Source organism: Diabrotica undecimpunctata, chromosome 3 (genome assembly GCF_040954645.1).
Source record: "Diabrotica undecimpunctata isolate CICGRU chromosome 3, icDiaUnde3, whole genome shotgun sequence".
Lineage (NCBI taxonomy): Eukaryota > Metazoa > Arthropoda > Insecta > Coleoptera > Chrysomelidae > Diabrotica > Diabrotica undecimpunctata.
Genome location: NC_092805.1, coordinates 37,413,852 through 37,440,320, shown reverse-complemented (window position 1 = coordinate 37,440,320; position 26,469 = coordinate 37,413,852). Strand labels below are relative to the sequence as shown.

At 32.9% G+C, this 26,469-nt stretch overlaps 1 protein-coding gene across 1 annotated transcript in view; it reads right to left on the bottom strand.

The window, feature by feature from the left end:
- Positions 1–51: 51 nt before the first annotated feature.
- The window catches only part of LOC140436699 (cytochrome P450 4C1-like), a 61,702-nt gene continuing 35,284 nt past the window's right edge, over positions 52–26,469 (bottom strand). The window contains exons 7-11 of the mRNA XM_072525740.1: positions 18,195–18,292; positions 9,414–9,482; positions 5,264–5,429; positions 4,976–5,155; positions 52–251 (exon numbers count right to left, since the gene is read on the bottom strand). Of these exons, the coding sequence (XP_072381841.1) occupies positions 91–251; positions 4,976–5,155; positions 5,264–5,429; positions 9,414–9,482; positions 18,195–18,292 (674 nt within the window). The 3' untranslated portion in view covers positions 52–90. The remainder of the gene's footprint in view (positions 252–4,975; positions 5,156–5,263; positions 5,430–9,413; positions 9,483–18,194; positions 18,293–26,469) is intronic.

Genomic DNA, 26,469 nt, shown 5'->3' with positions numbered 1-26,469 from the left:
GCACACAATCATCCCAATAATGAATAATAAAATAAAACTCATTGAATGCATTAATAATATATTTATGGTTTATTTTTCCATAATTTTAAATTATCTAGGTTCAATCCAAACTTTCGGTCCATCCCTTAGTCGCAAGATTAAGTACGACGATATTGTAATCTCTTCAACGCTTTTATATTCAGTAAAAATTTTGAATCTTCGCAGGACGGAAGCCAAAATCGTTTTCATATTCATCATGGCATATTTTCCTCCTAGAATATAATTTGATTAGCAATCCTATAAAAAGCGTTTATTAATCAATTTTTTTAAATTAGATTTGATATGGCATATGGAGAACAATAATAAAGGTAAATATAAAGGAAACAAAACCTTTTTACCGAGGGCTCACCGAGGTGTCGATTTTTAAACAATATAGTTCATAATAACCACAATTTTTAGGAATGAAAACAAGTCGATTTGGCCTAACTTACCTATATGAAAAAGTGCAGCCAGAAAAATTTTCGGGATGTTAAAGGTACAAAATAAAACTGAAGTTTTTATTATTACTCCAAAACGGTTTAAAACTTCTTTATTAATTACTATTTAAATGGGAATAAGCCACAATTAAAGGTTAAAGAAAGTTATTGACGTTTCAATTTCCACTTCCGAACTCGTTCTCAAAATACAAACATTAGTAAATTAAACAAATTTTGTTTTTTTGTTACTTGGTGAAAAATTCTTCTAATAATTAAATTTTATCTGACTCATTTATATTGACAATTCAGACATACATTATACATTTTAAAGTAGACGACTTTAAAATGATATTGCCAATATTGTCGAATTGCGTTCCTGGGACGACGTTACTTGTAAGATAGTGCATTATCAGCCTGACGCAAAGAAGGCTTTGAAATCAAACATACGACTAGGTAGTGCGTTGTCAACAATAACTGTAACGCGTCATTTGAGTATGTACAATTAACAACCGTCAGTTTTATTACGCGGAAAATATAATAATGGCACGTGGAAAACCTACTGATCCAAAAGTTCGGAAAATTATTATTCATCAGTACCATACAGGGAAAACAATGCGTGCAATTTCCAGTGAATTGACTATAGCAACAACTATTGTATTTAATATAATTAAGAAATATGGTGAAACTGTCAGTATTGATGTTTGCTGCTTTGAATTTGAAAAAAGCTGCTTTTCAAAGGAGTGTAAGGCATTTAAATAGAATGTGTAAGTCGGGAAGAAGAAATACAATAGGTGAAGTAATTGCTAGCTGGAATAGAGAAACTGGCATAAATGTTTTCAGAGAATGCTGTCGCAAATATATCCACAAAAGCGGTCTTAGTTTTTATAAGGTATGTGTGATAGGTTCTTCTTTACGATATAAATTTTATATTTTGTGATTTTTTTGGAGTAGGCCAAAGAAAAACCATCGTTGACGGAAACTCAAAATAGGAATCGTTACATTTGGGCGAAATCAAAACTTTCATGGACCAAACATAATTAAAATAAAGTTATCTATAGCGACGAGAGCAAATTTGATGTCTGTGTGGGAGATTATCGAAAGCGTGTGATTCGGACACAGCTATTTCGTATAGCAACCAACAAAGTCATCATAGCCAGAATGATCGTCAACGTTCGAAACGGACAGGCACCCTAAGAAGAAGAAGAAGTGTGATTCGGGCAAAACAGAAACATTTCATAAGGAATGTCTCAAAATGACTATAAAGTTTCCACAGGGCATCATGGTGTGGGGTTGTATGTCGGCCAAAGGGTTGGTAACTTTACATTTTTTGCAGCCAAATCAAGATATTCTTGAACATTCGTTTCTACTAAGTGCGGGAAAGGTATATCCACCCGGTGCGTTTATATTTCAGCAGGACGGAGTCTCATGTCATACGGCTAAATCTACCAAAAAATGGATGGGAGAACAGGACATTAAAGTTTTGTCACATCCTTCTAGCAGCCCGGATCTTAGTCCAATAGAGACCCTTTGGCACAAAATGAAACAACGCCCAAGAAATAACCCACAGCGTACTTTGCCACAACTACGTGGTAAATTGCAAGAAATATGGGATAGTTTCACCTCTGAATTATGTGAAGGGCTAGTGTATACAATGTCTCATAGAGTTCAAACTGTTATTCAAGCTAAGGGCGACGTTACGCCTTGTTAATTTTTATTTTAATTTGTTAAAATCTCCTTGTTCCAATATTTAGTTGTTAGAATTTTTTGATTATTAAACAATTAATTAAATAGTAATCAAGATAAAATATATAATTTGATAAATCATAAAAAATGTTGTTAATTTCATATTTACCATTAAAAAAATTAAATAAAAGAATTTTGGTAAGTTGGTATTTTATTCGCAAAATAACTTCTTGTTCCAACATATAGTTGTTAGGGCTCGTATGTCTATTAACTTTGTCATTTAACATAAAAGTACACTCGTCGGAAAAACATATAAATCAATGTTGGTTTTTATTTATGATTTTACTAAATTCTTCACAGAATTGAAGCCGAGGATCAGGATCATCTTCGTTTAATTGATGAAGTAATCGTATTTTATAAAGCTGATCTTTATGGGACTTTATAATTCAATAAACACTAGATGCTGATACACCAGATGCACGAGATAGTCGTCTGAGAGAATGTCTATTATCCATTTGTAAATGAGCCAATACCGCCACTTCAAATGCTTCATTTTGCACTCTACCGTTTTTTTCTGGGTGGTTCGTAGTGAAGATCCTTGTCATAGCCTTAGGACACTGATTATTATTTCCACAGTATAGCTTAACTTATTATATTCTTTCTTCCCATATCCCATTTTTGTAAGTTACAATAATATCTCTTATTAATCAGTCGTTGACAAATCTCAAATCAAGCATAACCTGGTAAACACTAAGGAAGATAATTAGGATTCATTATATTTAAAAAAATCATATGAAAATGTGATATTTTTACAAAAAGAAAAAAAAATATCTTCAACACAGTAGCGTGTTAATCTCGATTTGCAGGTTGATTGAATTAACGTATTGGAGGTCGCTAAGAACATTTAATTGGTTAATTTAGTGAAATTTTATGTTTTTCTTGTTATAACTTGTATTCAACCAATAAATTAGTTAAATCCAAAATTATCTTCAAAGTTATTCTTCTTCTTCTTCTTCAAGTTCCGCTCCTATCGGAGATTGGAAATCATTTTGGCTATTATAATTTTGTTGGTTACGTGTCTGAATAGAATTTCCTGATTTTTATGGAATTTAAAACTTCGCATTGTTTTCCTAGTTGTTCGAGAACTTGTTCGTTTGTTTCGCGATCCATCCATGATATTTTCAAAATACGTCGGTAAAACCACATTTCGAATGCTTCTAGGTTTTTAATGTTGGATTTTTTAAGTGTCCAAGCTTCAACCCCATACAAAAGGGTAGAGAAAATATAACATCGAAGCATTCTTATTCGGAGCAATATATTGATATCGCGATTACAAAAAAGTTTTCTCATTCTATTAGAAGTTGACTGTGCAATTTCCCATCCACTTTCATCTCTTAGTTGCCTAGTTTGAAGTGTTTTCTCATTCATGTTAATTCTCTAATTCTTTTATGCATTTTAAAAAAGTCATATTTTTCCTCAATTTCTTCTAGTTTTTGGCACTGCTATGTAACATTCTATCCTTAGCTTCTTTTATTCTCTTTTTAATTAGTTTCATTATATTTAATTGGATTTTTTGTTTTGAATGATTTTCTTTCATTCATTAATAGTAGTATTTCTTCAGTCATCCAGTCTTCATGTTTTCTTTTCTTTAGTTTTAAGTTTTCATTTGCTGTTTTAATTATTGCTACTTTTATATTTTCCCATTTCTGATCAATGTTATAACTACTTTTATTCAGTTCTTGGGCATTACTTAGATCTTCAGTAAGAGTTTTTACAATTTGTTTCTTTGTTTGTGGTTCCCTTAATCTCTTAATATCAATTGTACTTTGAGTGGGTTTTTTAACCAGTTTTAATTTGGTTCGTAATGTGACTACTATGGGGTTAAGGTCTGAGCCGATGTCTGATCCAGGGTAAGTTTTGGCAGACAGTATAGAATTACGAAATCTTTGTCTAATGAGGACAAAGTTAATTTGATTTCGGATTATTCTATTCGTTGTATCACCGGGAAATTTCCATGTATACAATCTTCCTTTTGGTAGCTTAAAAAGTGTATTAGCTATTACAAATTCTTCCGTCTGGCAAAATTGTATCAAATGGTCACCACGTTCATTTCTATTTCCTAGACCATATTCCCCCACATATCCATCCACTATTTCCTGGCCAACTTTGGCATTAAAGTCGCCCATTACTATTGTAGTGTGATGTTTGTTCATTAATTTTAAGTTTGTTCCAAATCATGGTAAAATAGTTCGATATCGTCGTCATATTTACTTCCGTAGGAGCAGAATAAGGAGTAAAACGTTAAGTTATTACTTAAATTAAAAAAATACAGTCTCACGTAGAGAAAAAAATTACCTTTCAAATGATGTGCCCCTCGACCACTCTTGCTAATAAAAAAACTGGGGTTTGGTGCGAGGCAGTAGGGGGTTAAATTTAAGGGCATGCATTTTGCATGAAAATTCGTCCCCCTCTCTATACAAATTAACTTATTTTTTTACATTTTAAAGAAACTCTTGGTTTCTGAGTTTCTGGGGGGGGGGGGAGGTCAAATTTTCGTTAAAACACACTGTATAAGTAACTTGGGCCAAATCGACTTATTTTCATTCCTAAAAATTGTTTGACAAGAAATTGAAATAAATTTAATAGAAATAAAATACATGAAGGAGATACCAGGTTAAATAAAATAATCAAAAAAAAAAATATTCCAAAAAAAAATCTGAAAGAAAGAAATTCAAAATTATAAGACAAATGAAACAACTGAAATATCACAGTTATGCAAAATTTAAAACAATGTCAAAAAATAGTTTCTTCTATAATTATATCCGAATACATCTTACCTACGCAATTTCTTGGACCATATGAAAACGGTATATATGTGCATGGATGTCTTTTCGCAATATTCTCAGGTAAAAACCGATCTGGATCAAACTTAAGAGGATCAGGCCAGTAGACAGGATTTCTGTGAACAAATACAGTACCAATAATGACTGAACACCCACTTGGAAAAACCATATCACCTAAAACGGTATCATCAGTTTAAATATATATAATATATATATATATATATATATATATATATATATATATATATATATAATGTTTTAAGATACGTTTAAAAACATTACCTGCATCGATATCTTCATGCAAAGTTCTGCCTATCATTGGAACAGCAGGAAATAGTCTCAACGTTTCCTTTATTACCCTCTCTAGATATTTCATTTTCGGTAGATCATCAGTAACAGGTCTTCTATCTGGTCCCAAAACATCAATCAACTCTTCTAAAACTTTTTGCTGAAAAAAAAATGAAGTGTTTTAGGTAAAACTGTCAATAAAACAATTGTAAAAATTATTTTATTTTAATAAAAAGTTTGTTTTAAAATTGACGTATTTTTAATTTTGCTTTACAAGCAATAAAACCCTCTAGTACGCTAGTAGCAACCTCTACTAGCGTACTAAGACATGTTATCTTACTATAACGCCCATATAGATAAACAGAATTTCGTTTTATTCGAGCTACCACAAGTCATCCTGATAAGAGGCGAAACCTCAAAACACGTGTAGGAGAATGGTGAAGTTTAAACTAAAAATAACTGCAATTATCTACTTTCATTTTAACGTCTTTTCTTTAACGTTTTGTAAGTGTAAACTGTAGATGTATTGTCGGAATAAAAGGTTATTCGTAACATCGTCCAATAGCTTCCAGTAAGCTTAGATTAGCAGTTTACCCAATTGCTACCTAATTTTCATCATAATTATCTTTCGCTTGACAATGCTCTGTGGATCCTTGCCTGCTCTAAGATTAGTCGCCATTCTGTTCGGTTTCTGGCAACTTGTTGCCATCTTCTGATCTCTAGTATTCCTAAGTTGGTCTCAACTCCATCTAACCACCTAATTCGTGGTCGGCCTCTGCTTTTTCTTTCTATAGGTATTCCTCTCGTTAGCTTTTTAGCAATCTTGTTGTCAGGCATTCGTATTATGTGTCCGGCCCATCTAAGTTACTATGTTTGCTATGTTTTAATGAACGTTACTACATCTGGTTAATTAAAGAGTTGGTATAATTCGAAATTAAAACTTTTGCGCCACTATCGTTGATGGTTTATAGCTCCAAATATTTTGCGGAGTATCTTACGCTCGAATATTCCAGAAATATTTTATCATTCTGCGTTAGAATCCATGTTTCCTTCCCGTATGTGAGGACCGGCCTCAGCAGTGTTTTGTATATAATCATTTTAGTTTTTCTTTGGATATGTTAGGTTTGGATAGTTTTACTTTTCTTTTTTCATAAGTGGAATTGGTTTTGGAGTCCATAGTATGCCTATTTGTAAGGTTTATGCGTCTTTTAATTTTTCCGCTTGTTTTATTAGTAGGTCACTAACGAGCCAAGGTATGTGAAGCTCTCAATACGTTCAAAGATATGACTTCCAAATGCTGTTTCCCGTTCTTCATTTGCTATAGGATTCTTAGTAATCAACATGTACTTGGTTTTGTCTTTGTTAATGACTAGACCAACCTGTTTCGCCGCTGTTTTCAATTCTAGAAAATATTGCTCAATATCTCGTTTGCTACGCCCTATTATGTCAATATCATCAGCGTATGATAAGATTTATATCCATCTATTGTAAATAGTACCGCCGTCTCTAATTCGTGGGTCTCGCACTGACTTTTCCAAGGCAATGTTAAATAGGAGGCAAGCCAGGGTATCCCCTTGTCTGAGTTCATCCTTTATCTCAAAGGATCGATAATTTTATTCCTGTATCCTAACGCTGGCTTTTAAGTTAAACATTGTCATTCTCGTTAATCGGATAAGTTTTTCTGGTATACCAAACTTACGCATTAATTGGTATAGTACTGGTCTTTTGACACTATCGTATGCGGTCTTGAAGTCGACGAATAGGTAATAGGTTTCAATTTTTTAAACGATGGTATACAGCCAACTACTGGGATTTTCCCATTAATTTTTACAAAATACATCTTTCAATTACTTGGCAGTAAATTTGTAGCCGAGAGAGACTGGAATGCGAAACACACACACTGGGGCTCAAGACTCACATCAACAGAAGGTCGTAATCTTCTAAAAGCAATGACCGACACCAACTATGATTGCCACACCAAACGAATCAATACGTACTGGCCGAGTGATCCCAGAAAACTTTCAGATCTACTGTACTACTACATAAGCAAAGGAGTGTCCAGAAACAACTGTCTAATAGAATCCAGCTATGATCTCTCATCGGATCATACACCAGTTATTATGAGCCTGAGTACAACAGTTATTTCGCGACTCACGTCAAAAAACACCACCTGTGCAGATTTGCAATCCTACTTGGAAGAAAACACCAATCTTAATCTGCGGATCAAATCTACACATCTCAATCAATCTCAATGCTTTACGTCACTTGTGCAAAAAGCGGCATGGCAATCTACACCACGAACTGAAAGCAAACTAACACATACCACAAATATTCTCCTGTACATTCGCCAACTCATGGCTGAAAAACGTCGTACAAGAAGAACCTGGCAAAGATCTAGAAATAACATAGGTCTACATTTATTCAATAGACTACGTAGGCAACTTGGAATAGCTATCAAAGCCGCAAACAACGAAACCTTCGAACATTATTACAAACCTTACAGCAAATGACTAGACATTATAGAAGGCGATTAAAAAGCTTAAGAAACCACACACCAGCACCACTATCCCTCCCATCCGTAAACCAAATGGTGAATGGGCCTGTTCCGACAAAGAAAAAGCGGACGTCTTTACTGAACATCCTACAAACGTATTTCAAACAGAGTCAGCAGAGTCTGATAAAGAAGTGGAAGAACTAATTAGCCCAGCATGTGAAATGTTCCTTCCAATTAAAAGTTTTACTCCAGTAGAAGTCAATAAAGAAATAAACAAACTCAACTAACGAAAAGCACCAGGTTATTATTAAATCTCGGCACAAGTACTAAAACAACTTCCTCGCAAGACCATTACTTTGCTAACAGTTATATTTAACCGCATGCTAAGCTTATCATACTTTCCAAAAATATGAAAAATTGCTAAAGTCATTATGATCAGCCTACTCCCAATTGCAAGCAAACTTTTTGAAAGATTGCTGCTACAAAGGATATACGCAGATCATGAATTCCTAACATTACTTCCAAAACATCTTCGTTTGGTGTTCGAGAAAATCACTTCACTACCCAACCAGTCCATCGAATGATAAATGAAATATCAAAAAAGTCTTGAAGAAAAGAAATACTGCAACGCTGTATTTCTAGACATCTCACAAGCTTTTGACAAAGTCTGGCAAAATTCAAAGACCGACAATCTAACCTCTGTCCTATTAACTGAGGAGTCCTGCACGGTAGTGTTCTGGGGCCGCTGCTTTTCTTACTCTACACAGCCGATATACCAGAGACTAATAATACTACAATCGCTTCCTTTGCTGACGACGTAGCAATACTAGCTGTAAATGAAGATCCCAAACAAGCCTTACAAAACCTGCAACATAATTTGAACATACTCAGTAATTGGTATACGAAATGGAGAACAAAAGTAAATAAAATAAAATCAACGCAAATAACATTTACCAATCGTTACAACATATGCCCACCTGTATGAATGGAAAATATAAGGATACTAACAGTAACAGACGCTAGATACCTTGGCCTCCATCTTGACCAATGTCTCACTTGGTCATAAAATATATCCAGAGCAAAAGAAAGTAGGCCGACTTAAAATTCCGGCAAATGTACTGGCTCCTTGGACGTAAATCAAAACTTAACATCCAAAACAAAATTACTCTATAAAAAGCCATACTCAAACCTATCTGGTTCTACGTACTACACCTATGGGTCTGGGCAAAGCCAACGTAGCTGAATATTATGCAAAGATTCCAGTCTAAAGTGCTAAGATCGACAGTGGATGCACCATGGTACGTAAGTAATCAAACACTTCACTACGAATTAAAGATTTCTTTCATCAGAGAAGAAATCCATCGAGCCATACGAGTTCACAAAATGAACGTACCATTCACCATGTAAATGAGCTAGTAAGGGAATATTCAACAATCCAGCCACAAAAAGACTAGGTAGAACCTGGCAACAAGACCTACTTCAAAACCAAACCAAAATAGAATAAGGTGAGACATCATTGGATGTCTCTCCTTCACGCCCAAAACCTGTAACACATTTACTTAATACTCTGTAATGATGTAGATTTTAAATAAACATGTTTATATAAAAAAAAGATTCAATTGGGAATATATCAAAAAATGTTTTATTTACCTGTACATCTTGAAACAAGCCCAGCATGACAAAAATGGAGCAAAGAGTAGATGCTGTTGTATCAACGGCCTAAAAATATCAAATATGCAATGTCTGTAAAAATGTATGTAAAGTAGTGTAAATAAATAATAGTTATTTATGTACCATAGGTATTAAATAGATGTTTATTTGTAAGTCGCCCGAGGGTATATACATCTATTAATACACACGATGCACACAAACTTTTATGTTATACTAGTTCGTTATTGCATCTACAAATAAATATGTTATAAAAAATCCAAAATTCGATTTTATTTTGACAATATATTTACTAGTAGACATTCAATCTTTCGTACTATATTGCTACGCTACGGAAACGCCGTCAAACGTGTCAAACCAAAACCGTAAAAAGCAAGATATTTTTGAGAACACTAACCGGATCTAATATCACCGGACCCTTTCAGAATTGCCAGTTTTATGTGAATTCTAAATAATGTTTTGAAATGTTGTTAAATAAAGATGTTTCTAATATGTTATCTTTTTGTTTGTATCTTTACGCCCGTGCGGGCCATAAAGTACACTTTATGCCCGCGTGGGTATAAAGTACTCTATTACGTAGTTGGTAACTAAGCAATGAACTTAATAAAACAATTAGAAAAGAACTAAAACGCGATATACAAAAATAGAACGAGAACTTAATTGAGCGAGTCATTGAAAACAACAGAGGCTTTAAATGTCTAAGACCCGCACTGGGTGTTCAAAAAATCATCAAAATTAAGGACGCCGACAATAAGGAAGAGAAGGTCAAATATAAAATAACAAATATTGTCGAAGACTTCTAATGCCTAGTAAAACCTAGTGAAGCCTAATGAAACAACAAAGGATAACGTCAAAAGAAAAATAAAAAACGTGGGATCAGAAGTACTACCAAATATAAAGGGATTCGAAATAGAAAGAGCTTTAAAAGAGCTAAAAAATAATAAAGCTCCAGGACACGACGGTATAATTGCCGAGCTCTTGAAAACAAGCAAGACATTAACAATCCCTGTACTAACAGAGCTATTTAATAGATGTCTCCATAATAGCAAGATCCCTAAAGACTGGAACGAGAGTCTAGTAATACTCTTACACGAAAAAGGGGACAAATGTGATCTACAGAATTATAGACCTATATCGTTGCTCAGTCAAGTATACAAACTATTTATGAGAATTATTAACAACCAGTTAACCTACAAAATGGACAATTACCAACCGGTTGAACAGGCTGGCTTCCGCAAAGGATATAGTACATCAGACCATCTACTGACAATGAGAACATTGATAGAGAAGGCAAATGAATACCAACTACCCGTATTTCTTGCCTTCGTCGACTATGAAAAGGCGTTTGATAGTATCGAGATGTGGGCTATAGAATAAGATATTAATAATTGTAGAATAGATTCGAGATATAGGCAACTAATACATAATATATATGAAAATGCAACTATGATAGTACAACTAGACGAAAATACAAATCCCATCACCATTAAGAAAGGAGTGAGACAAGGAGACGTAATATCGCCAAAGCTTTTCAACCTAGCCCTAGAAGACGTCAAGACGTCTTCAAAACTACAAATTGGTCAACTTATGGCATTAACGTTAATGGCAACAAGTTAAACCACCTCATATTCTCTAACGACATAGTGATTATAGTGAGCACATTCGAGGAACTGCAAATTATGATGGGGGAACTAGTAGCCAGCTCCCAATACGTCGGCCTAAGAATGTATATGAAAAAAACAAAAATAATGACAAACACAGATGACCCCAGATGTATAACTATAAATGGCAGTGAGATAAAACAAATCCAGGAATATATCTACCTAGGCCAAATCCTGAAACTTGACAAAGAGAACCAAAGTGCGGAAATTACTAGAAGAGCAAGACTAGCATGGGCAGGATTTGAAAAACTTAGTTGGATACTTAAGAACCGCAAAATACCCCAATACTTGAGAAGCAAACCAATGCATCCTTCCTATCATGACATGGATGTCAAACCTAGACCCTAACCAATGAATAAACTAGCCACAACAGAAAGACCAATGGAAGGAGAAATTTAGGTATACGACTGTCAGATAAAAAGATAAACGACTGGGTAAGATCCAAAACAAAAGTCAAAGACATAACAACAAAAATTGCTAAACTTAAATGGAGCTTCGCGGGTCACACTGCTAGACAAAAAGACCAACGTTGGAATACTACAATACAACATTGGAGACCTTACGAAAGTAAACGACCAAGAGGAAGACCACAGATGAGATGGGTTGATGACATTAAAAGAATAGCCGGAACAAATTGGAAATATGTTGCTCAGGATAGAGACCGATGAAAGGAGTTGGGAGAGGCCTATGTCCAAACATGAAGGCTAAGAAGAAGAAGAGGAACTAAGTAATAAAAACACAATAATAAACTAGTATGGCATAATAGTTATTTATAGACTTCGGCAAATATGCAAATAAAAATGTAGAAAATATGCGCATAAATATGCACGTGTTTACCCGAAAATATGCAAATATTTTACAAAATATGCATATAAATAAATAAAAAAATCGTAAAATAGTAACAATTTTATTTAAAAAAAAAAGTGTACATAACTAAATATTTCCTACTATTCATTAAGATTTACATTTATTTTAAGTAACTACATCATTTTTAAGTATGAATAAACTTATTTAGAATTATGGTAACAATAAATGACCAAGTGGTGTTCAAAATTTTCTAACAAAAACTTGTGGCTTCTGTCAGTACATATATTTATATATGGAAAAACTTCGTTCAACATCAACTGATGTAACGGGAGCATTTTTCAAACTAACCAAAACATTTGGTTCTAAATTAATTGTTTCCGAAATATTTCCAGCTAGAACACTGACTACTTCAAAAAGAATATGGTAACCTTTATTTTTTTCCATAGTAGCTTCAAATTTTTTTAAAATATCTTTTCCAATATTACCTCTAACGTTCCGACAACAGACAACATGACGCAAATTCTTTTATTAATGCTGTACTTTCGAACAATGACAGTTTTGGTGATTCTAACTGAGTAATTGTTTTTTGAACAAAACTAAAATTTGATTTTATAAATGAAAGTTCTTGTTGAAGCAAGTTACTCTGAAAAGTTTGTTTAGAATCCAAAAGAGATTGGGAACTTTCATCTGTTAACGTATCAATTATGTTCTTTATTTTAACAAAATGATCTGCATAAAAATTAGCTGCTTCTAACCATGTTCCCCATCGCGTTAAAATAGGTTGTGGTGGAAGAGGAATGTTAGGTAGCATTTCTTTATAAAGTTGAATTCTTATAAAAGATTTAAGAAATACTTTTTTGACACTGGATATCATGGTATTTACAAGAGGAAACTTTTTTCGTATTTCCTCTGCAACTCTGTTTAATCCATGCGCTACACAAGTAACATGTATTAAATCTGGGAAAAATATTTTTAAATTTTGTCCTGCTTTCACCATATAAGGAGCAGCATCCGATAAAATAAGCAGTAATTTATTAGAAGGAATAGTTGTCGGAAGAAAAAAAGTTGCTAATGTTTCTTGTATAAAACGCGAAATTGTTAAAGCATTTGTTTCCTCAAGTTGCTGGCATGAAATAAGATGAGATTTTGGTAAGGTATCTTCTTTAAGAACACCAATCAATAAATGAGCAATATACTTTCCTGAGGAATCAGTGGTTTCGTCTACAGATATGTAAAAATAATTATCTGCAATTTCTTCCTTAATATTAATTAACACCGACGAGTATAGCCTGTTCACATTATTTCTTCTTAGAGACCGATCACTTGAAACATTAAGTTTGCAATATTTTTTTAGAAACGAACTAAAATTTACATTTGCTAATTTTGAAAGCGGTATGTTTGCAGACACTAATGCGCGACACAAGTCTTCATTAAAAGTTTCTTGCTCATCTAATTTTTTTGAAGTAGATTGGAAACATTTAGCCATTGAAGTTTGATGTTTTCCTCCTATTTTTCCTTTTTTTGCAATGTGTGAAGCAGTTCTCACATGTTGGTCTATCTGAAATTTCTTCTCACATGCTATCTATAAATAAAAATAAAAACCTTTATTTTAACCCAACCTTTAAAATATAAAAATATACAAGGTGTTTTTGGTTAATCAAATAACTGGTTTGGAAAAAAAAACACTCGCTAAGTGTTTTAAATGCAGTATTAATCCACAAATTAGTTTTTGTTACTAACCATTAGTACATCATATAACTTATTTTAAAATTCAACAAAAGTTTTTTTTTTGTTAATTCAATTACAATAAAAATAATTGTGTTTTAGAATAGCTGACTTCATAAAAAAAAGTAAAGGTGAAAAATTTTTCTAAATACACACCATTGTATTGTACCATGGACAATTTTTTCTCACTAAAGGAAGCTATTTTTCATTTAAAAACAACCTACGAGTACTAAATTTCAAGTAAATACGTTTATTGGTTTTAAAGTTATTGTTGTTATTAACTAAAAGAATTTAATTTTTTTTAATTTTAACACCCTGTATCTCGAAAAGTAAATAAGTTTGACCCCTCATTAACTATATCGTTTTGTTCAATTTTTCGAGAAGTATCTACAGTCAAACTGTAAGTGTCATTTGGAAACACCCTGTATGTATGAAATATTAGATATTTAATAGAAAATATTAGATACTTACAATTTTGCCACAGACTGAACAGTAGATTTTTCCCATATCCATAGACAGCTATTTATAAGGTTTAATCCAAGTTGAAGCACTGGTTGTTTTAGGCATTATAAAATCACAATCTTCCTTTTTTTTACGCACAACGAGTGTTTACGCTTTGAATATCAAAACAAAAATGATTTACAAATCTGAGCATCAAATTAGAAATGTTTAGGTACCTAATTCAATAAACTGGGAGATTTTGGAAAATCCCTAAATTAGGAACAAAACTGTTAGCCGTTTACCTGCTGTTAAGATACAATAAATTGTAGATAGATTTGGGGATTAGATCATAAAATGCAAATGAGCGAACCCTTAGCGATTATCCAATAACTGAATGCCTCAGTGACCGAGACTTTCTAAGAATGTTGAGGGCTACTTAAATTGATCTTCTTTGAAATTGTAAATGTTTTGTACCTGTAGAGATTACGTACTTAGATCATTTCTTGATTAAAATGACTACAAAATTTTATACAAGAATTGAAATAAATTGGTATGTTTAAAAATTTTCAAATACAGTATAAAAATCTGAACTTTTATGCACTTTATGCAAACTTTTATACAAATATGCCAAAATATGAAATATTTGCATAAAATATGCACAATATGCAAAATATGCAATATGCATATTTGCCGAAGTCTAGTTATTTATGTGCCAAGGGTATTAAATATAAGTTTTTGCCCAGAGGGCGACGATGTTGCAAACCCGAGGGCCTCTGGCCCGAGGGTTTGTAAATCGCCCGAGGGCATATACACCTATTAATACCCAAGGTGCATACAAACTTTTATGTTATACTAGTTCGTTATTGCATCTACCAATAAATATGTTCTAAAAAATCCAAAATTCAATTTTATTTTGACAATATATTTACTAGTAGATATGCTATTATCTTTTTGTTTGTAGCTTTACTCCCGTCCGGGCCATAAAGTACACTTTATGCCGGCGCGGGCATAAAGTACACTATTACGTAGTTGTTAACTAAGCAATAAAAACACAATAGTAAATTAGTATGACATATAAAATATTTTGAATCATTTTTATGATTTACATTATTCATAAATTATTAGTAAGTGTATGGCCAGGCTTGCGAGCGATTTATCGCGCGAGATAAATCGTTCACAACAATATAGCGGGCGACAAGCAAGAAGCTGTCCACAGAAAAGCGATTCAAATATCAGTTTTCGTCATGGCTCTCACACGAAAACGTCGAATTGCTCTTCTTTTAGAAGATGATCCATTCATAGAGTGTTTGTTAAAAAGCAAAAGGAAGTATGGTGTACATCCCATTAATAGATATAAGAAAGCATACGGGGAATTTCATCACTTATACAAACAGTTGCGAAAATACCCAGAGAGATTTTTCCAGTACCTCAGAATGAGCATAAACACATTTGACCTACTCCTAAATAAAGTTAAAACAAGTATTGGAAAGAAAACTACCAATTTTGGAAAACCAATTTCTACTGAAAAAAGATTAGTGGTTACAATAAGGCAAGTAAAAAACTATTTTATTAACAAAGTAAATAAAAAACTATTCTAATGACATAGTAAGTAAAACACTATTTTAAAAACATACGGTCAGAGCCTGCGTTGAACTCTTCTTCGGTATGCATGGAGCAGTAGTTGTGTGGTAGTGACTGTTGTGATGGCTGACAGGGTAAAAGTTCATGATATGTTAATGTTTCATCATATTCAGATGAAAAAGGCTCATCAAACTGCTGTGTCTGTCGCACCAGTGGCTGCTGTGGCGTTACAAACTGCTGTTTCTGTTGCATCAGTGGCTGCTGATGAATTAAAAACTGCTGTTTCTGTTGCTCGGGCTGCTTTTGGTTCACGGTTTCTTTAAATGTGTCAAATACTAACTGTTGTATTTTACTCCTGAGTTCTAATTTATCAAAAAGGGACATACTTTTTATATATGGCAGTAAACTTTTGAAATAATTCAAATCTGCACTATCTGCACTATTCTTTTTCCAACAAGGTAACTTTATTTTTTTGTAACTCCAAGTATTGTTGGTTGATATTTTGGGTTTTTCGTTTTTCAGAGATGCGACGTGGTTCAAATTCGGATCTAACAGAAGCAGTGCTGGACGGGCGTGATGTTTACATTTGAGATTGTGAACGTGATGATGATGCTTGGGACTGCCTCCTCCGTAATGGCAACAGTGTTACTACTGAGAGCGTATGCAATGTGACATCTCTGCATCACTCTCGTGATTACTTCCACTAATATTTTCTATTTCATCATCCGTAATTTCATTATCATCTCGTTGTGTTTCATCGACTTGCGAACGTCTGGCATCATTTAAATTACATTGAGTCTGGGCAGGTCTGGTATAATCTCTTAAACATTGCATACTTTCAAAGTACTGACATTTGCTTTTAGTTGGTATTGCTTGTGATCCGGATTTTAAAACAGAAATTTTTTAAACTTCATGGTCTGAACTGATCTTTAAGATTCTTCAACTTTGATTTTGTGATATTACCTAAAACAAGAAACCATTCCCGTTATACCGATACTATTAATACAATATCTTTTTTTTATACCACTTGATGGACTCAGGAATATTTTTAATCAATTAAACTTTTAATTTTGGACACTGTTTTTTAACATTAGATACATTAAAAATATTAAAGGGACAGTTTAACAATCTATATATATATATATATATATATATATATATATATATATATATATATATATATATATATATATATATATATATATATGTATATAAATATATTTTATTCTAAAAACTAATTCGATTGCTTTTGTTTTAGGTATTTAGCAACTGGATGTTCATTAAGAAGTGTTGCATTTTCATTCTGAATGGGCAAGTCTACAATAAGCATGATAGTTTTTGAAACAGTCGAAATAATTTGGAGTAAATTGGTACAAGAATATATGCCCGTGCCTTCTGCGGAACATTTACAAAAAGTAATATCGGATTATTATAATCGATGGAAATTTCCCAACTGTTTTGGCTCAATTGACGGCAAACACTGCCAAATAAAATGTCCACCAAACTCAGGATCAAGTTATTTTAACTATTTAAAATAATTTTCTATAGTATTACAGGGTGTGGCTGATGCTGATAAAAAGTTTCTGACTATAGAAGTAGGAGGCAAAATTACCTAATGTTTTGATTGGTGATAAAGTTTACCCTTTGAAAAAATACCTAATGCGACCGTATCCACGCAGAGTGCTAACACCAAGAAGACAATATTTCAATATGCGTTTATCTACAGCCCGAAAATGCATTGAGTATGCGTTTGAAATTTTATATTCAAAATGGCGCTTTTTATCAAAAGATATAGAGACATATTCCGATAAAGCGTGCGTAAGAATAAAATGTGCATGCATACTTCATAATTTTATACGAAGTCATGACGTTGATACTGATCTTGATAATTGTACTGTTATGGATAACATGAATATGCAACGGAATGAAAATGCTGTTCAAGTAAACCGAGGAAAAGAAAGAAATAATAATCGATCATCCAGAGAAGCAAAACAAATCAGGGAGACGTTTGAAGAATATTTATATGAACATCAGTAATCACATGTATTTCGTATAAATACAAATTTATTTTATATGGATAAAAAATGCTTAACTTTCGTTCTTATTAGTATAACATAACCTCAAAATAATTTCTTAAAAAATTAATATAACTTACCTTCTACACCACAAGCAAGTCCGACTTCTCTGCATAATTTGTCTGTCACACGTTTGTTTTTAAAATGTTTGTATGTATCCTGTCATACAATGGGTCTACTTTGCACTTCGGAAATTAAAATTTCTTTGGAACAAGACATCGTGCTGTGAAGTTTGAAGGCAAAATGGAACTATGAAGTCGCTTAGAAATCAAACTGAATTGAAAACAGAGCGACACGCTTTTTAGGTATGGCCACTCCAATAATATTCAGTGGGTTTGAAATATTTTTTTGTAGTTCGGTCGTCCACGATTTATCTCTCGAGAAAAATCGATCGCAAGCCTGGCCGTACCCTAAGGCGTATATGAAATGCACGTAATGTATATTAATGAACAGATAAATAAAAAATCACTTACTGCTAAGAAAAAAGTTTTTATTTCATCCATAAGTTCTCGTTCAGAGAATTTATCATTATCAATAAGATCTAAAAATGCAACAGTATCACGATCTTCCCCTAAAAGTTAAATAGTATATTTTATGAGCACAAATAAAGAAAAAGAAATGACGTGCAAAAATACAACTTGTAAATGAATATTAAAGGTGTGTCGTTTTGATTGCCAAACAAGCCAGGCGGCGAAGGGCACTCACGTCACTGTAAGTGTTCTAATACAGTAATGGTCCAAATCCAGCCAGAAGAAAAACTGTTTAACGTGGTATGTAGTATACAATCCAAATTAATCTATGACTTAAACTATAGAAAATGTCACACCGAGAGTGCAGTACGGCTAATATAGGAATGCACAATTGCCGGATTTCACGCCTTGTGCTTGGCGATACAAACAGGTTCAAGTGGTAGTCACAGAACCGTACCCAGATCTCTACGCCGGGCTCTGTTATTTATTATAAAATAATATATTGATAAAATAATTGCCTTCAGGTAGCCAAATAAGAGGCATGAATTTGATAAAAAGACCTTAAGTTTTTAGCGAGAATTTTATTATAAAACTGTATACTTTTTTAAAGTAACAAATGTATTTTAAATTACATTTCTTGATAGCTATAAATATACCGCGTGGAACCTCCGGTAACTCGATTTCCGTGCACCCAGCCCAATATCCAAGAAAAACTTTTTCTTTTGTAAATATGGGAAAAATTATCAGGAACGGGAATATCGAAAAAGCTTTGCACATTTTTTAATCCCGTCGATGTTATTAAAAAAACAAGTTGCGCACTTGAATCACTGCGAAATTTTAACATCCACTAGCCATTCCTTGATTGCAGCTTTATTCCAGGAATTGTTAGGGAATCTCTCTTTACGGGAGTGGTACGATGCATTGTCCATTACAATGACATTCATGCGACCATTATTTGGTAAATTTGATATTAATGTCTCCTTAAACCACGACTCAAAATATGCGGCATCTATTTCATCGTGATAGTCGCCATCATTTTTCTTTGCCAGAAAAACACGCTGTGTGCCAGAAATGAAACCTCCTGAAAAACCTGCATGCAATAAAACATATCGTGGACCTCGTTTAATGGGTGCTTTTAAGCCAGACCTTAAAACAGTCGTGATGCTTTGAGAAAAGCATCACGACTGTTTTGTATCGTAGTATCGCACCATTCGTAATTTATAGATTGGCCAACATTAACCCACGATTCGTCCAAATATATGATATTGCAATGGTCTTTTCGCAAACGTCGTATAGTTCTCAAATAATTATGGCGCCAATGAATAATATCCTCTCGCTCCACCATGATGCTTCTTCGGCCACGTTTCTTATAAACAAATCCAATATCTTTCAGAAGTCTGTATAAATTAGAAAGAGACAAAGGCTGTATATTCTCATTACCTTGTATGAAGTTATGTATATGCTTTAAGAATGGCGGCAAATTTTTCATGAAAAATTCACAATGAACAATTCTCCGTAGAATACTTCTTACACCCTCGTCATATGTGAATATTCTAGAATTTGATTGACACACTCGTTTTTTACGTTTTTTTGGCGATTTCAACGTTCCACTCTGTTCTTTTTCTTTTTTGAAATTGTAAATGCTTCTTTCGCTAACACCAGTCATCAACGAAGTACGTCTTACAGCAGCACTTACATTAAGTTGTTCCGTATTTTGTAAAAAACACAACACATTTAACACTACGAGTGTAGCGCAACCGTTAAATAATTCACCGGATTTAAACTTATGGGACTCCATGCTCTCTGTTGAAACTCGGACTAAATTTTGAAGTGTAGTTTCGTTTTCCAAAAGCACTTTCACCCCCTACCCATCCTTAGGATGGGTAGGGGGTGAAATGGGGAAAGCTTGGAGTTTATCAAATACTAATTATGACAAACAAGTTTATGGCCATATTTAGGTGATTATGTTAATGATGGTAATTTGTAGCAGAAGTTTTACAAAAGAAATGAAGACCTATTTATAGAAACAACATAACTGTATTTTTAATATTTTACATACAATAGAAAAAATCTAATTTCTATGAAAGAATTGAAAATTTGAATATTATATATAATATCTATAAATAATATCATTTCCAAGTTTCCAAATTCTTTCCTAGAAATTATGTAGGTTTTTTCTATTTTATGTAAAACATTAAAACTACAGTTATTGTATGTTGTTCTTGTAAAGAGGTGTTCAAATGTTACTCTTATGAATATGATTCAATTGTATATCTCATGTTGACGTTTTATATGCAAAATTCATAGTTTTCGTTGTCAATAACTCATCAATGCCTTTTTATTCTACTGTATACGTATACATGATATAAAATATTTTACTCGTACTGCCGGCAGATGCATTTTATCCAAGCCGGTCCTGTGAGACAATGAGCAATCAACAGCTGGAGAAAACCGACAACCCTGCGCGTTTATTCTCCATAAGAAAAGCATTGCCGTATCTTACCCGTACTGCACTCTCAGTGTGACATTTTCTATAGAATAGGTTAGTGTGTCGGATTGGCTTAAAAATGAGCAGTACGAGTTGATGTAAGAGGTGGAATCTTGTATCTTGACGTTACTCATTTCATTGAACCATGCGGTATGTTTCAAGAAGTTGTAAGACATCCACAGAGAAGGTTTAATAACAACTGTCTTCATTACTTCTACTCTATATTTTTAAGTTCTGAGCAACATTCTGATTCGAATTGACCCTAGAAAGGTGAAAACTCGTAAATTTGACGACGCTCTTCTGTTTTCGTCGCAGTTCGGGTGCCATCGCGTAACCTATGCCCATGTGCCGATACACTCCTAAGGGCCTTAGTAGCCGTTTCTCTGATTTATCAGGTGGTGGGTGTGTGTTTCTTAGTTACTGTTTTTACATATTAGATTTTTTGAGGCCGGTCGTAAATTTTACGGCAGTCCATTTTCAGGTTTATTTTTATGGCGGTGACGTTTTTGGTAAGTCTGTAGCATTTTTAAATATGATTAAATTCTTTTCTATATATTGATTTTCCCTCGTATACGTTAAAACACCCAAAAAGTAATTTCAATTCTTTTTGCGTCGCCGAGTTGATATAAACACATTTTACAGTTTGTTTATATATCACAGACGCATATTCTTTGGTATTTTCTTTGATCGTTTTTCGCTTAATATTGCGGTTTAAATAAACACCCACTTAGATTGCTGAGAAGGTTATGCGGGGAAGCGAATAATTTTTAAGAATTACTCTCGCTGAGGTCTCTGTTAGGGGCGGTTGGCTTCAGTGTTGGTCCAAATTTTACGTCAAATTTGAAATGTTTTGTGTTTTTTTGTCCCTTTTCATGGAAATGTGTAGCAGTGTTAAGTTCAATGTATAGTTACAGTTAAAAGTGAGGTTTGGAAGATGGGCCATGGGAAAAAACCGGCAAATTTGTTAAAAAAAAGTGATTTTTGCTCAATGTAATGTGTCAATTTTGGACGAGTAATCACTGTTTTTAATTTGTAAGTCGTCTCTCATCTGAGATATTTGTAAAACGGCGTTTACAACAATTTTAAAAATATCCACATGGGTCCAGTTTTTTTTTTTAAGAAGCCGAGTCTAAAGTTTGTGTCCAGTGCCAATTTCAACCTCAATTTGCTTTGTCCTAAAAAGCCTTTTCAAAATACTTTTTCACAGTTTGAAGATGAATTTCTTTGTGTGGCAGAGAGTGTAAGTCTAGTTTCCAATCCCAGAAATTTTAGTGAAACCCAGGTAATTGTTTTTGTTTGAACTTTTAAAGTAAAAATAGACATTTTTTTCTAATAATAATTGCTTTTATTAAAATTTAAGAAATTGTAATAATTAAAATTTTATATCTTAATGTGTGGTCTAGCTGTCATTTTATTTGTTCTCAGTTTTAAGATTTAGTATTGACATATGACAGCTAGCACTATTTTTGACATTTGGTAAATACCTAATCATATTTGAAATTTTTTTGTGTTTTTTAAAAAAGGTTAACCTCTATGCATAGTTTCACTTAAAAAGATATTTTTTTATTTATAATAATTTATTTCTGCTACAAATTGTCGCCCATTAACAACTGTAAGTTTTATAGTATCTCCAACTCATAGAGTTTGTAAACTGATAGGAAATAGTAAGTGTCTTTCTTTATTATTTTGTATTTATCTTTGTAACTATTTATATAGTATTTTTTTTGTATTACCATTTATATTTGTAACTGTTTGTGGTAAGATAACAATAAGTATTAAATTTTTTCCCTAAACCATTTTGTTTATTTAGTTTAAAAAAGTCTTTTTTGTGTTTTTAGGAAGGAAGAGCCTTCTTCTTTCATCTAGCAGGAAGATTCCTCAAAGCGGCGTCCTAATTTTAAATAGCTAGAGGACCTTCTTGTGATTTGTTTGTTTCAGGAGACTCATGTAAGTACCCCTTTATTTCATTTTTGTAGTTGCCCCAATTCAGTTCCCTTATCATTCACTTATCCACGACCCAGTTCTCCAAATAAACCCTGAGTAGCCGTTCGCAACAGTTTCGTTTATTTTGCTTGCCTTATCTCTACCCCAATTTTCAACCTCCTATTAAAAGTTACAAGTCATCATCTAATTATTTTTCATATTTGTAGTAAATATTATTTTATTTAATTGTAGCACTATTTCATTAAGAAAACTTTTAACAGCAAAGCAAATAAATGATGAAATTCAGCGTATAATGAATGGTGAAGATAGTGAGCACGAATGTTTTAACGCTAGTAGAAGTAACTGGGAGTTAGAAAAAGATACTTTAGTGTTTCAATTAGATCATTCAGATGAATCAGAGTATTCTAAAAATATTGGTAATAAACAAAATTTTCAGCCATCCATTGTAACCAGTTGATCTGTAAATTTAATGGATCTAGATATAAAAGCCATAGTGGTGGAAAGCGAAAAATCTACATAGAAGTACCTGGAACATCGAATAATAACTTCACTATTTCTCAGTTTATTGTAAATCCGGATTGTAAAGGTTCTGAAAAGTAAAAACTGGCATAAGTGGTCGAAAAAATATCTTTATTGTCAAAAAACGGCAGCTAAAAATATTAGTCATTTTATAGCTGGTCTCAAAGAAAATGCCAAAAACTACACAAAAGTTGAAAATTATTTCTTATATTTTTTGACTGCAGCAAATAAAGACAGTCATCTATCCATAAAATATATGTTTGACAGTAATATATCAGGAAAATTTTACTAGGCCTGCATGAGTGCTCAGCGATTTAAATATCATGATCCTTTTGTTAAATGCACACGTAAACAATTTTTTCTTAATTTCTATTCTGGTTAAAACCCTTATTTTGACAACTAAAAATCGCAATCTCGGTTATGTTATATGCTATTAGACGTGCACTTACCAGTTTTTATCCGCTTGAACTATTTGCACAGTATGAATTTGTAAAGAGACAAAATAATAGAATTTCGAGGTTAACATTCGAGCCGTTTCTGATAAATAATTGACGACTAGGTGAACAGTCGCGCGCGTCTGACGTCAATACTGACGTATTGTGATGTTGTCTATATATTCTAGAGGTTGTACAAATATCTAAACAAAATTGAGTGTAGGTTTTCAGAAAATATACTTTTACACATTCGGTGCAAAGTTACCCTGCTCAGTGCAAAGTAACCCCATTTTACGGTACCTAATAATTCAATCCTAAAAAATAATGAAATGACGACGCCGCTGGAATTGCGGCTTTTAAATCAGTTCTTACCAATAAATCACCCTCTTCAATCAATTGTTGGACTACAGTATAGAATAGTTGGCTTGGTAAAGAATAAAAATATACTGTAGTCTTGTATATTGTATAAGTTTATGTTCAGATTAATTTATTTTTTTTAGTTTATTCGGTTTTGCTTACTATAGTGTATTTTTATGTATGAGAGAGTAATAAAACAATAAATTATGTATGCAAATCCCTAAACTGTTGAGACGGGTGACTCAATGAAAAACAGATATTTGTCAACAAGTTTACAGAAGTATATAGGAAAACAATTTTAAATTGAGTATGACCACCAGGTATAAAGGTTGGAGCAGAATAGAATACAATAGTTGTGAGGTTTACTAATCCCTAAATAAGGTTGCCAGTGTCGGAGTGATGGAAGTTAACAGGTACTAATGAATTTGCAAGAAATGTAAGATGTTTATTTTATTGGTTATATATAACCAATAAAAGTTTAATAAGTACCTACCTATTTGCAAAATAAAGTTTAATTCTTTAGATAAAATAAAACGTTTCATTTTATCTATTTGCAAAATAAAGTTTAATTCTTTGCCTATTTGCAAAATAAAGTTTAATTCTTTAGATAAAATAAAACGTTTTATTTTATCTGAAATGAGTGCATTCCACGAAGTAAGGGTTTCAACAATCAAACATTTAATTCTTTAATTCCAGGAATCTACGACAGTAATTGACTAGATAATTACCTTCTAAACTTATTCCACAGAAAATGTGATAGTGGGTTTTTCCATTTTGTATATAGGAAGGTCCAAGTGGCGTATTCAAAATTCTTAACAGTTCACTAAAAGTAGGTACTTCAGTTGCAAGGTGCAGTTTATTGTGTATACTAGTGTTATGGAAAATTTGGAAGTGCCGTGTAAACGCCGAAAAATTGGTCCTCTAACAGTTAATGAAAAAACATTAATATTTAATTGTTTTAAATCATTTACAGACAAACGTTTATGTGAAAGTGTTGATGAGACTGTTGAGTTAGTTAGCAGTACACTTGGTGTTGGGAAATCTACGATTTACAGAGTTATTAAAGAAGAGAAATGTGGTAGTTTTCAAATGCCACGTAATGCTCCAGGGAAACCAACATTTCAAATAGAATATCATTTTAAAGAAGGACTTCGACGGAAAGTGCATGAATTCTTCTTTAGACAAGAATTTCCAACATTGGATAAAATTCTTGTCTCAGTTCGAGATGATAAGGATTACCCAGAAATGAGTCGAAGTACGTTATGGAAACTTTTAAAAGAAATAGGCTTCCGCTGGAAAAAGAATCCCAGAAAGTCTATTTTATTAGAAAGATGCGATATTGTCATATGGAGAAGACATTTTCTAAGAACCATAAAGGAAATGAGAAACCAAAAAAGAAAAATATTTTATCTTGATGAAACATGGATCAACGAGGGTCATACACCAAATAAATTTTGGCAGGATGAAACTGTTACAAGTCAAAGGCACGCTTTTGTAAATAACTTATCTACTGGTTTAAACCCACCATCAGGAAAGGGACGCAGGCTGATAATAGTACACATTGGCAGTTCAGACGGTTTTGTTGAAGGTGGTTTATTAACTATTGAATCAACTCGTACCGGTGACTACCATGAAGACATGAACGCTGATGTCTTTCAAGAATGGTTCGAACAAATGATAGATCTTCTTCCTAAGAACTGTGTAATAGTAATGGATAATGCAAGTTATCACTCCAGACTTATAGAAGGACTGCCCACAACCAAGTGGTTAAAAAAGACTTGCAGAATTGGCTGAGTTCAAAAAATATTACGTACCATCCCGGATATATAAGAAAGGAACTTTATTCGTTGTGTGCCCTTCATAAAAAAAAATTTAAAAAATACGAAATTGATGAAATTGCCAAAAATCGTGGAATGACAGTACTTAGATCCCCACCATATCATTGTGAATTAAACCCGATTGAACTGGTATGGGCACAGATAAAGAGTGAAGTTTCAAGAAAAAGTACCTCTTTTAAAATTCATGATGTTAAACAGTTGTTTTGGAGGCCGTAAATAATGTAAAACCTGAAAACTGGGAAAAGGCAGTAAATCACACTATTAAAGAAGAGGAAAAAAATGTGGAAGCTGGACAATATTACTGATAAAATGATCGAGCCAGTTATTATAAATCTTGGTTCTGAAAGTTCATCTTCTGAATCTTATTTGGATTTGTAACAAGTAGCTGTAAGTTTTATATTAATATTTTTATTCATCTATTTAACATACCTTAGACGGTTTTAAAAACTCTTTTTCTCTTTTGTAATTTTTAAAAATTAAAAAAAATGTGAATTTTTTAAAACCCTTTTTAATGTAGGCCAGTCAGTTCTAATATAGTGTGTGATAAAAGAGGTCACTTTTGTTTACATACACATAACACTTTATAACACTGAAATAATTCATTTATTTTTTACAATTATTCAAAGTAATTTTTCAATTAATCTTGAGCACGCCCATGGAGTGGTCGGAGCTACCAGTTAAAATTATGCTAATTACTC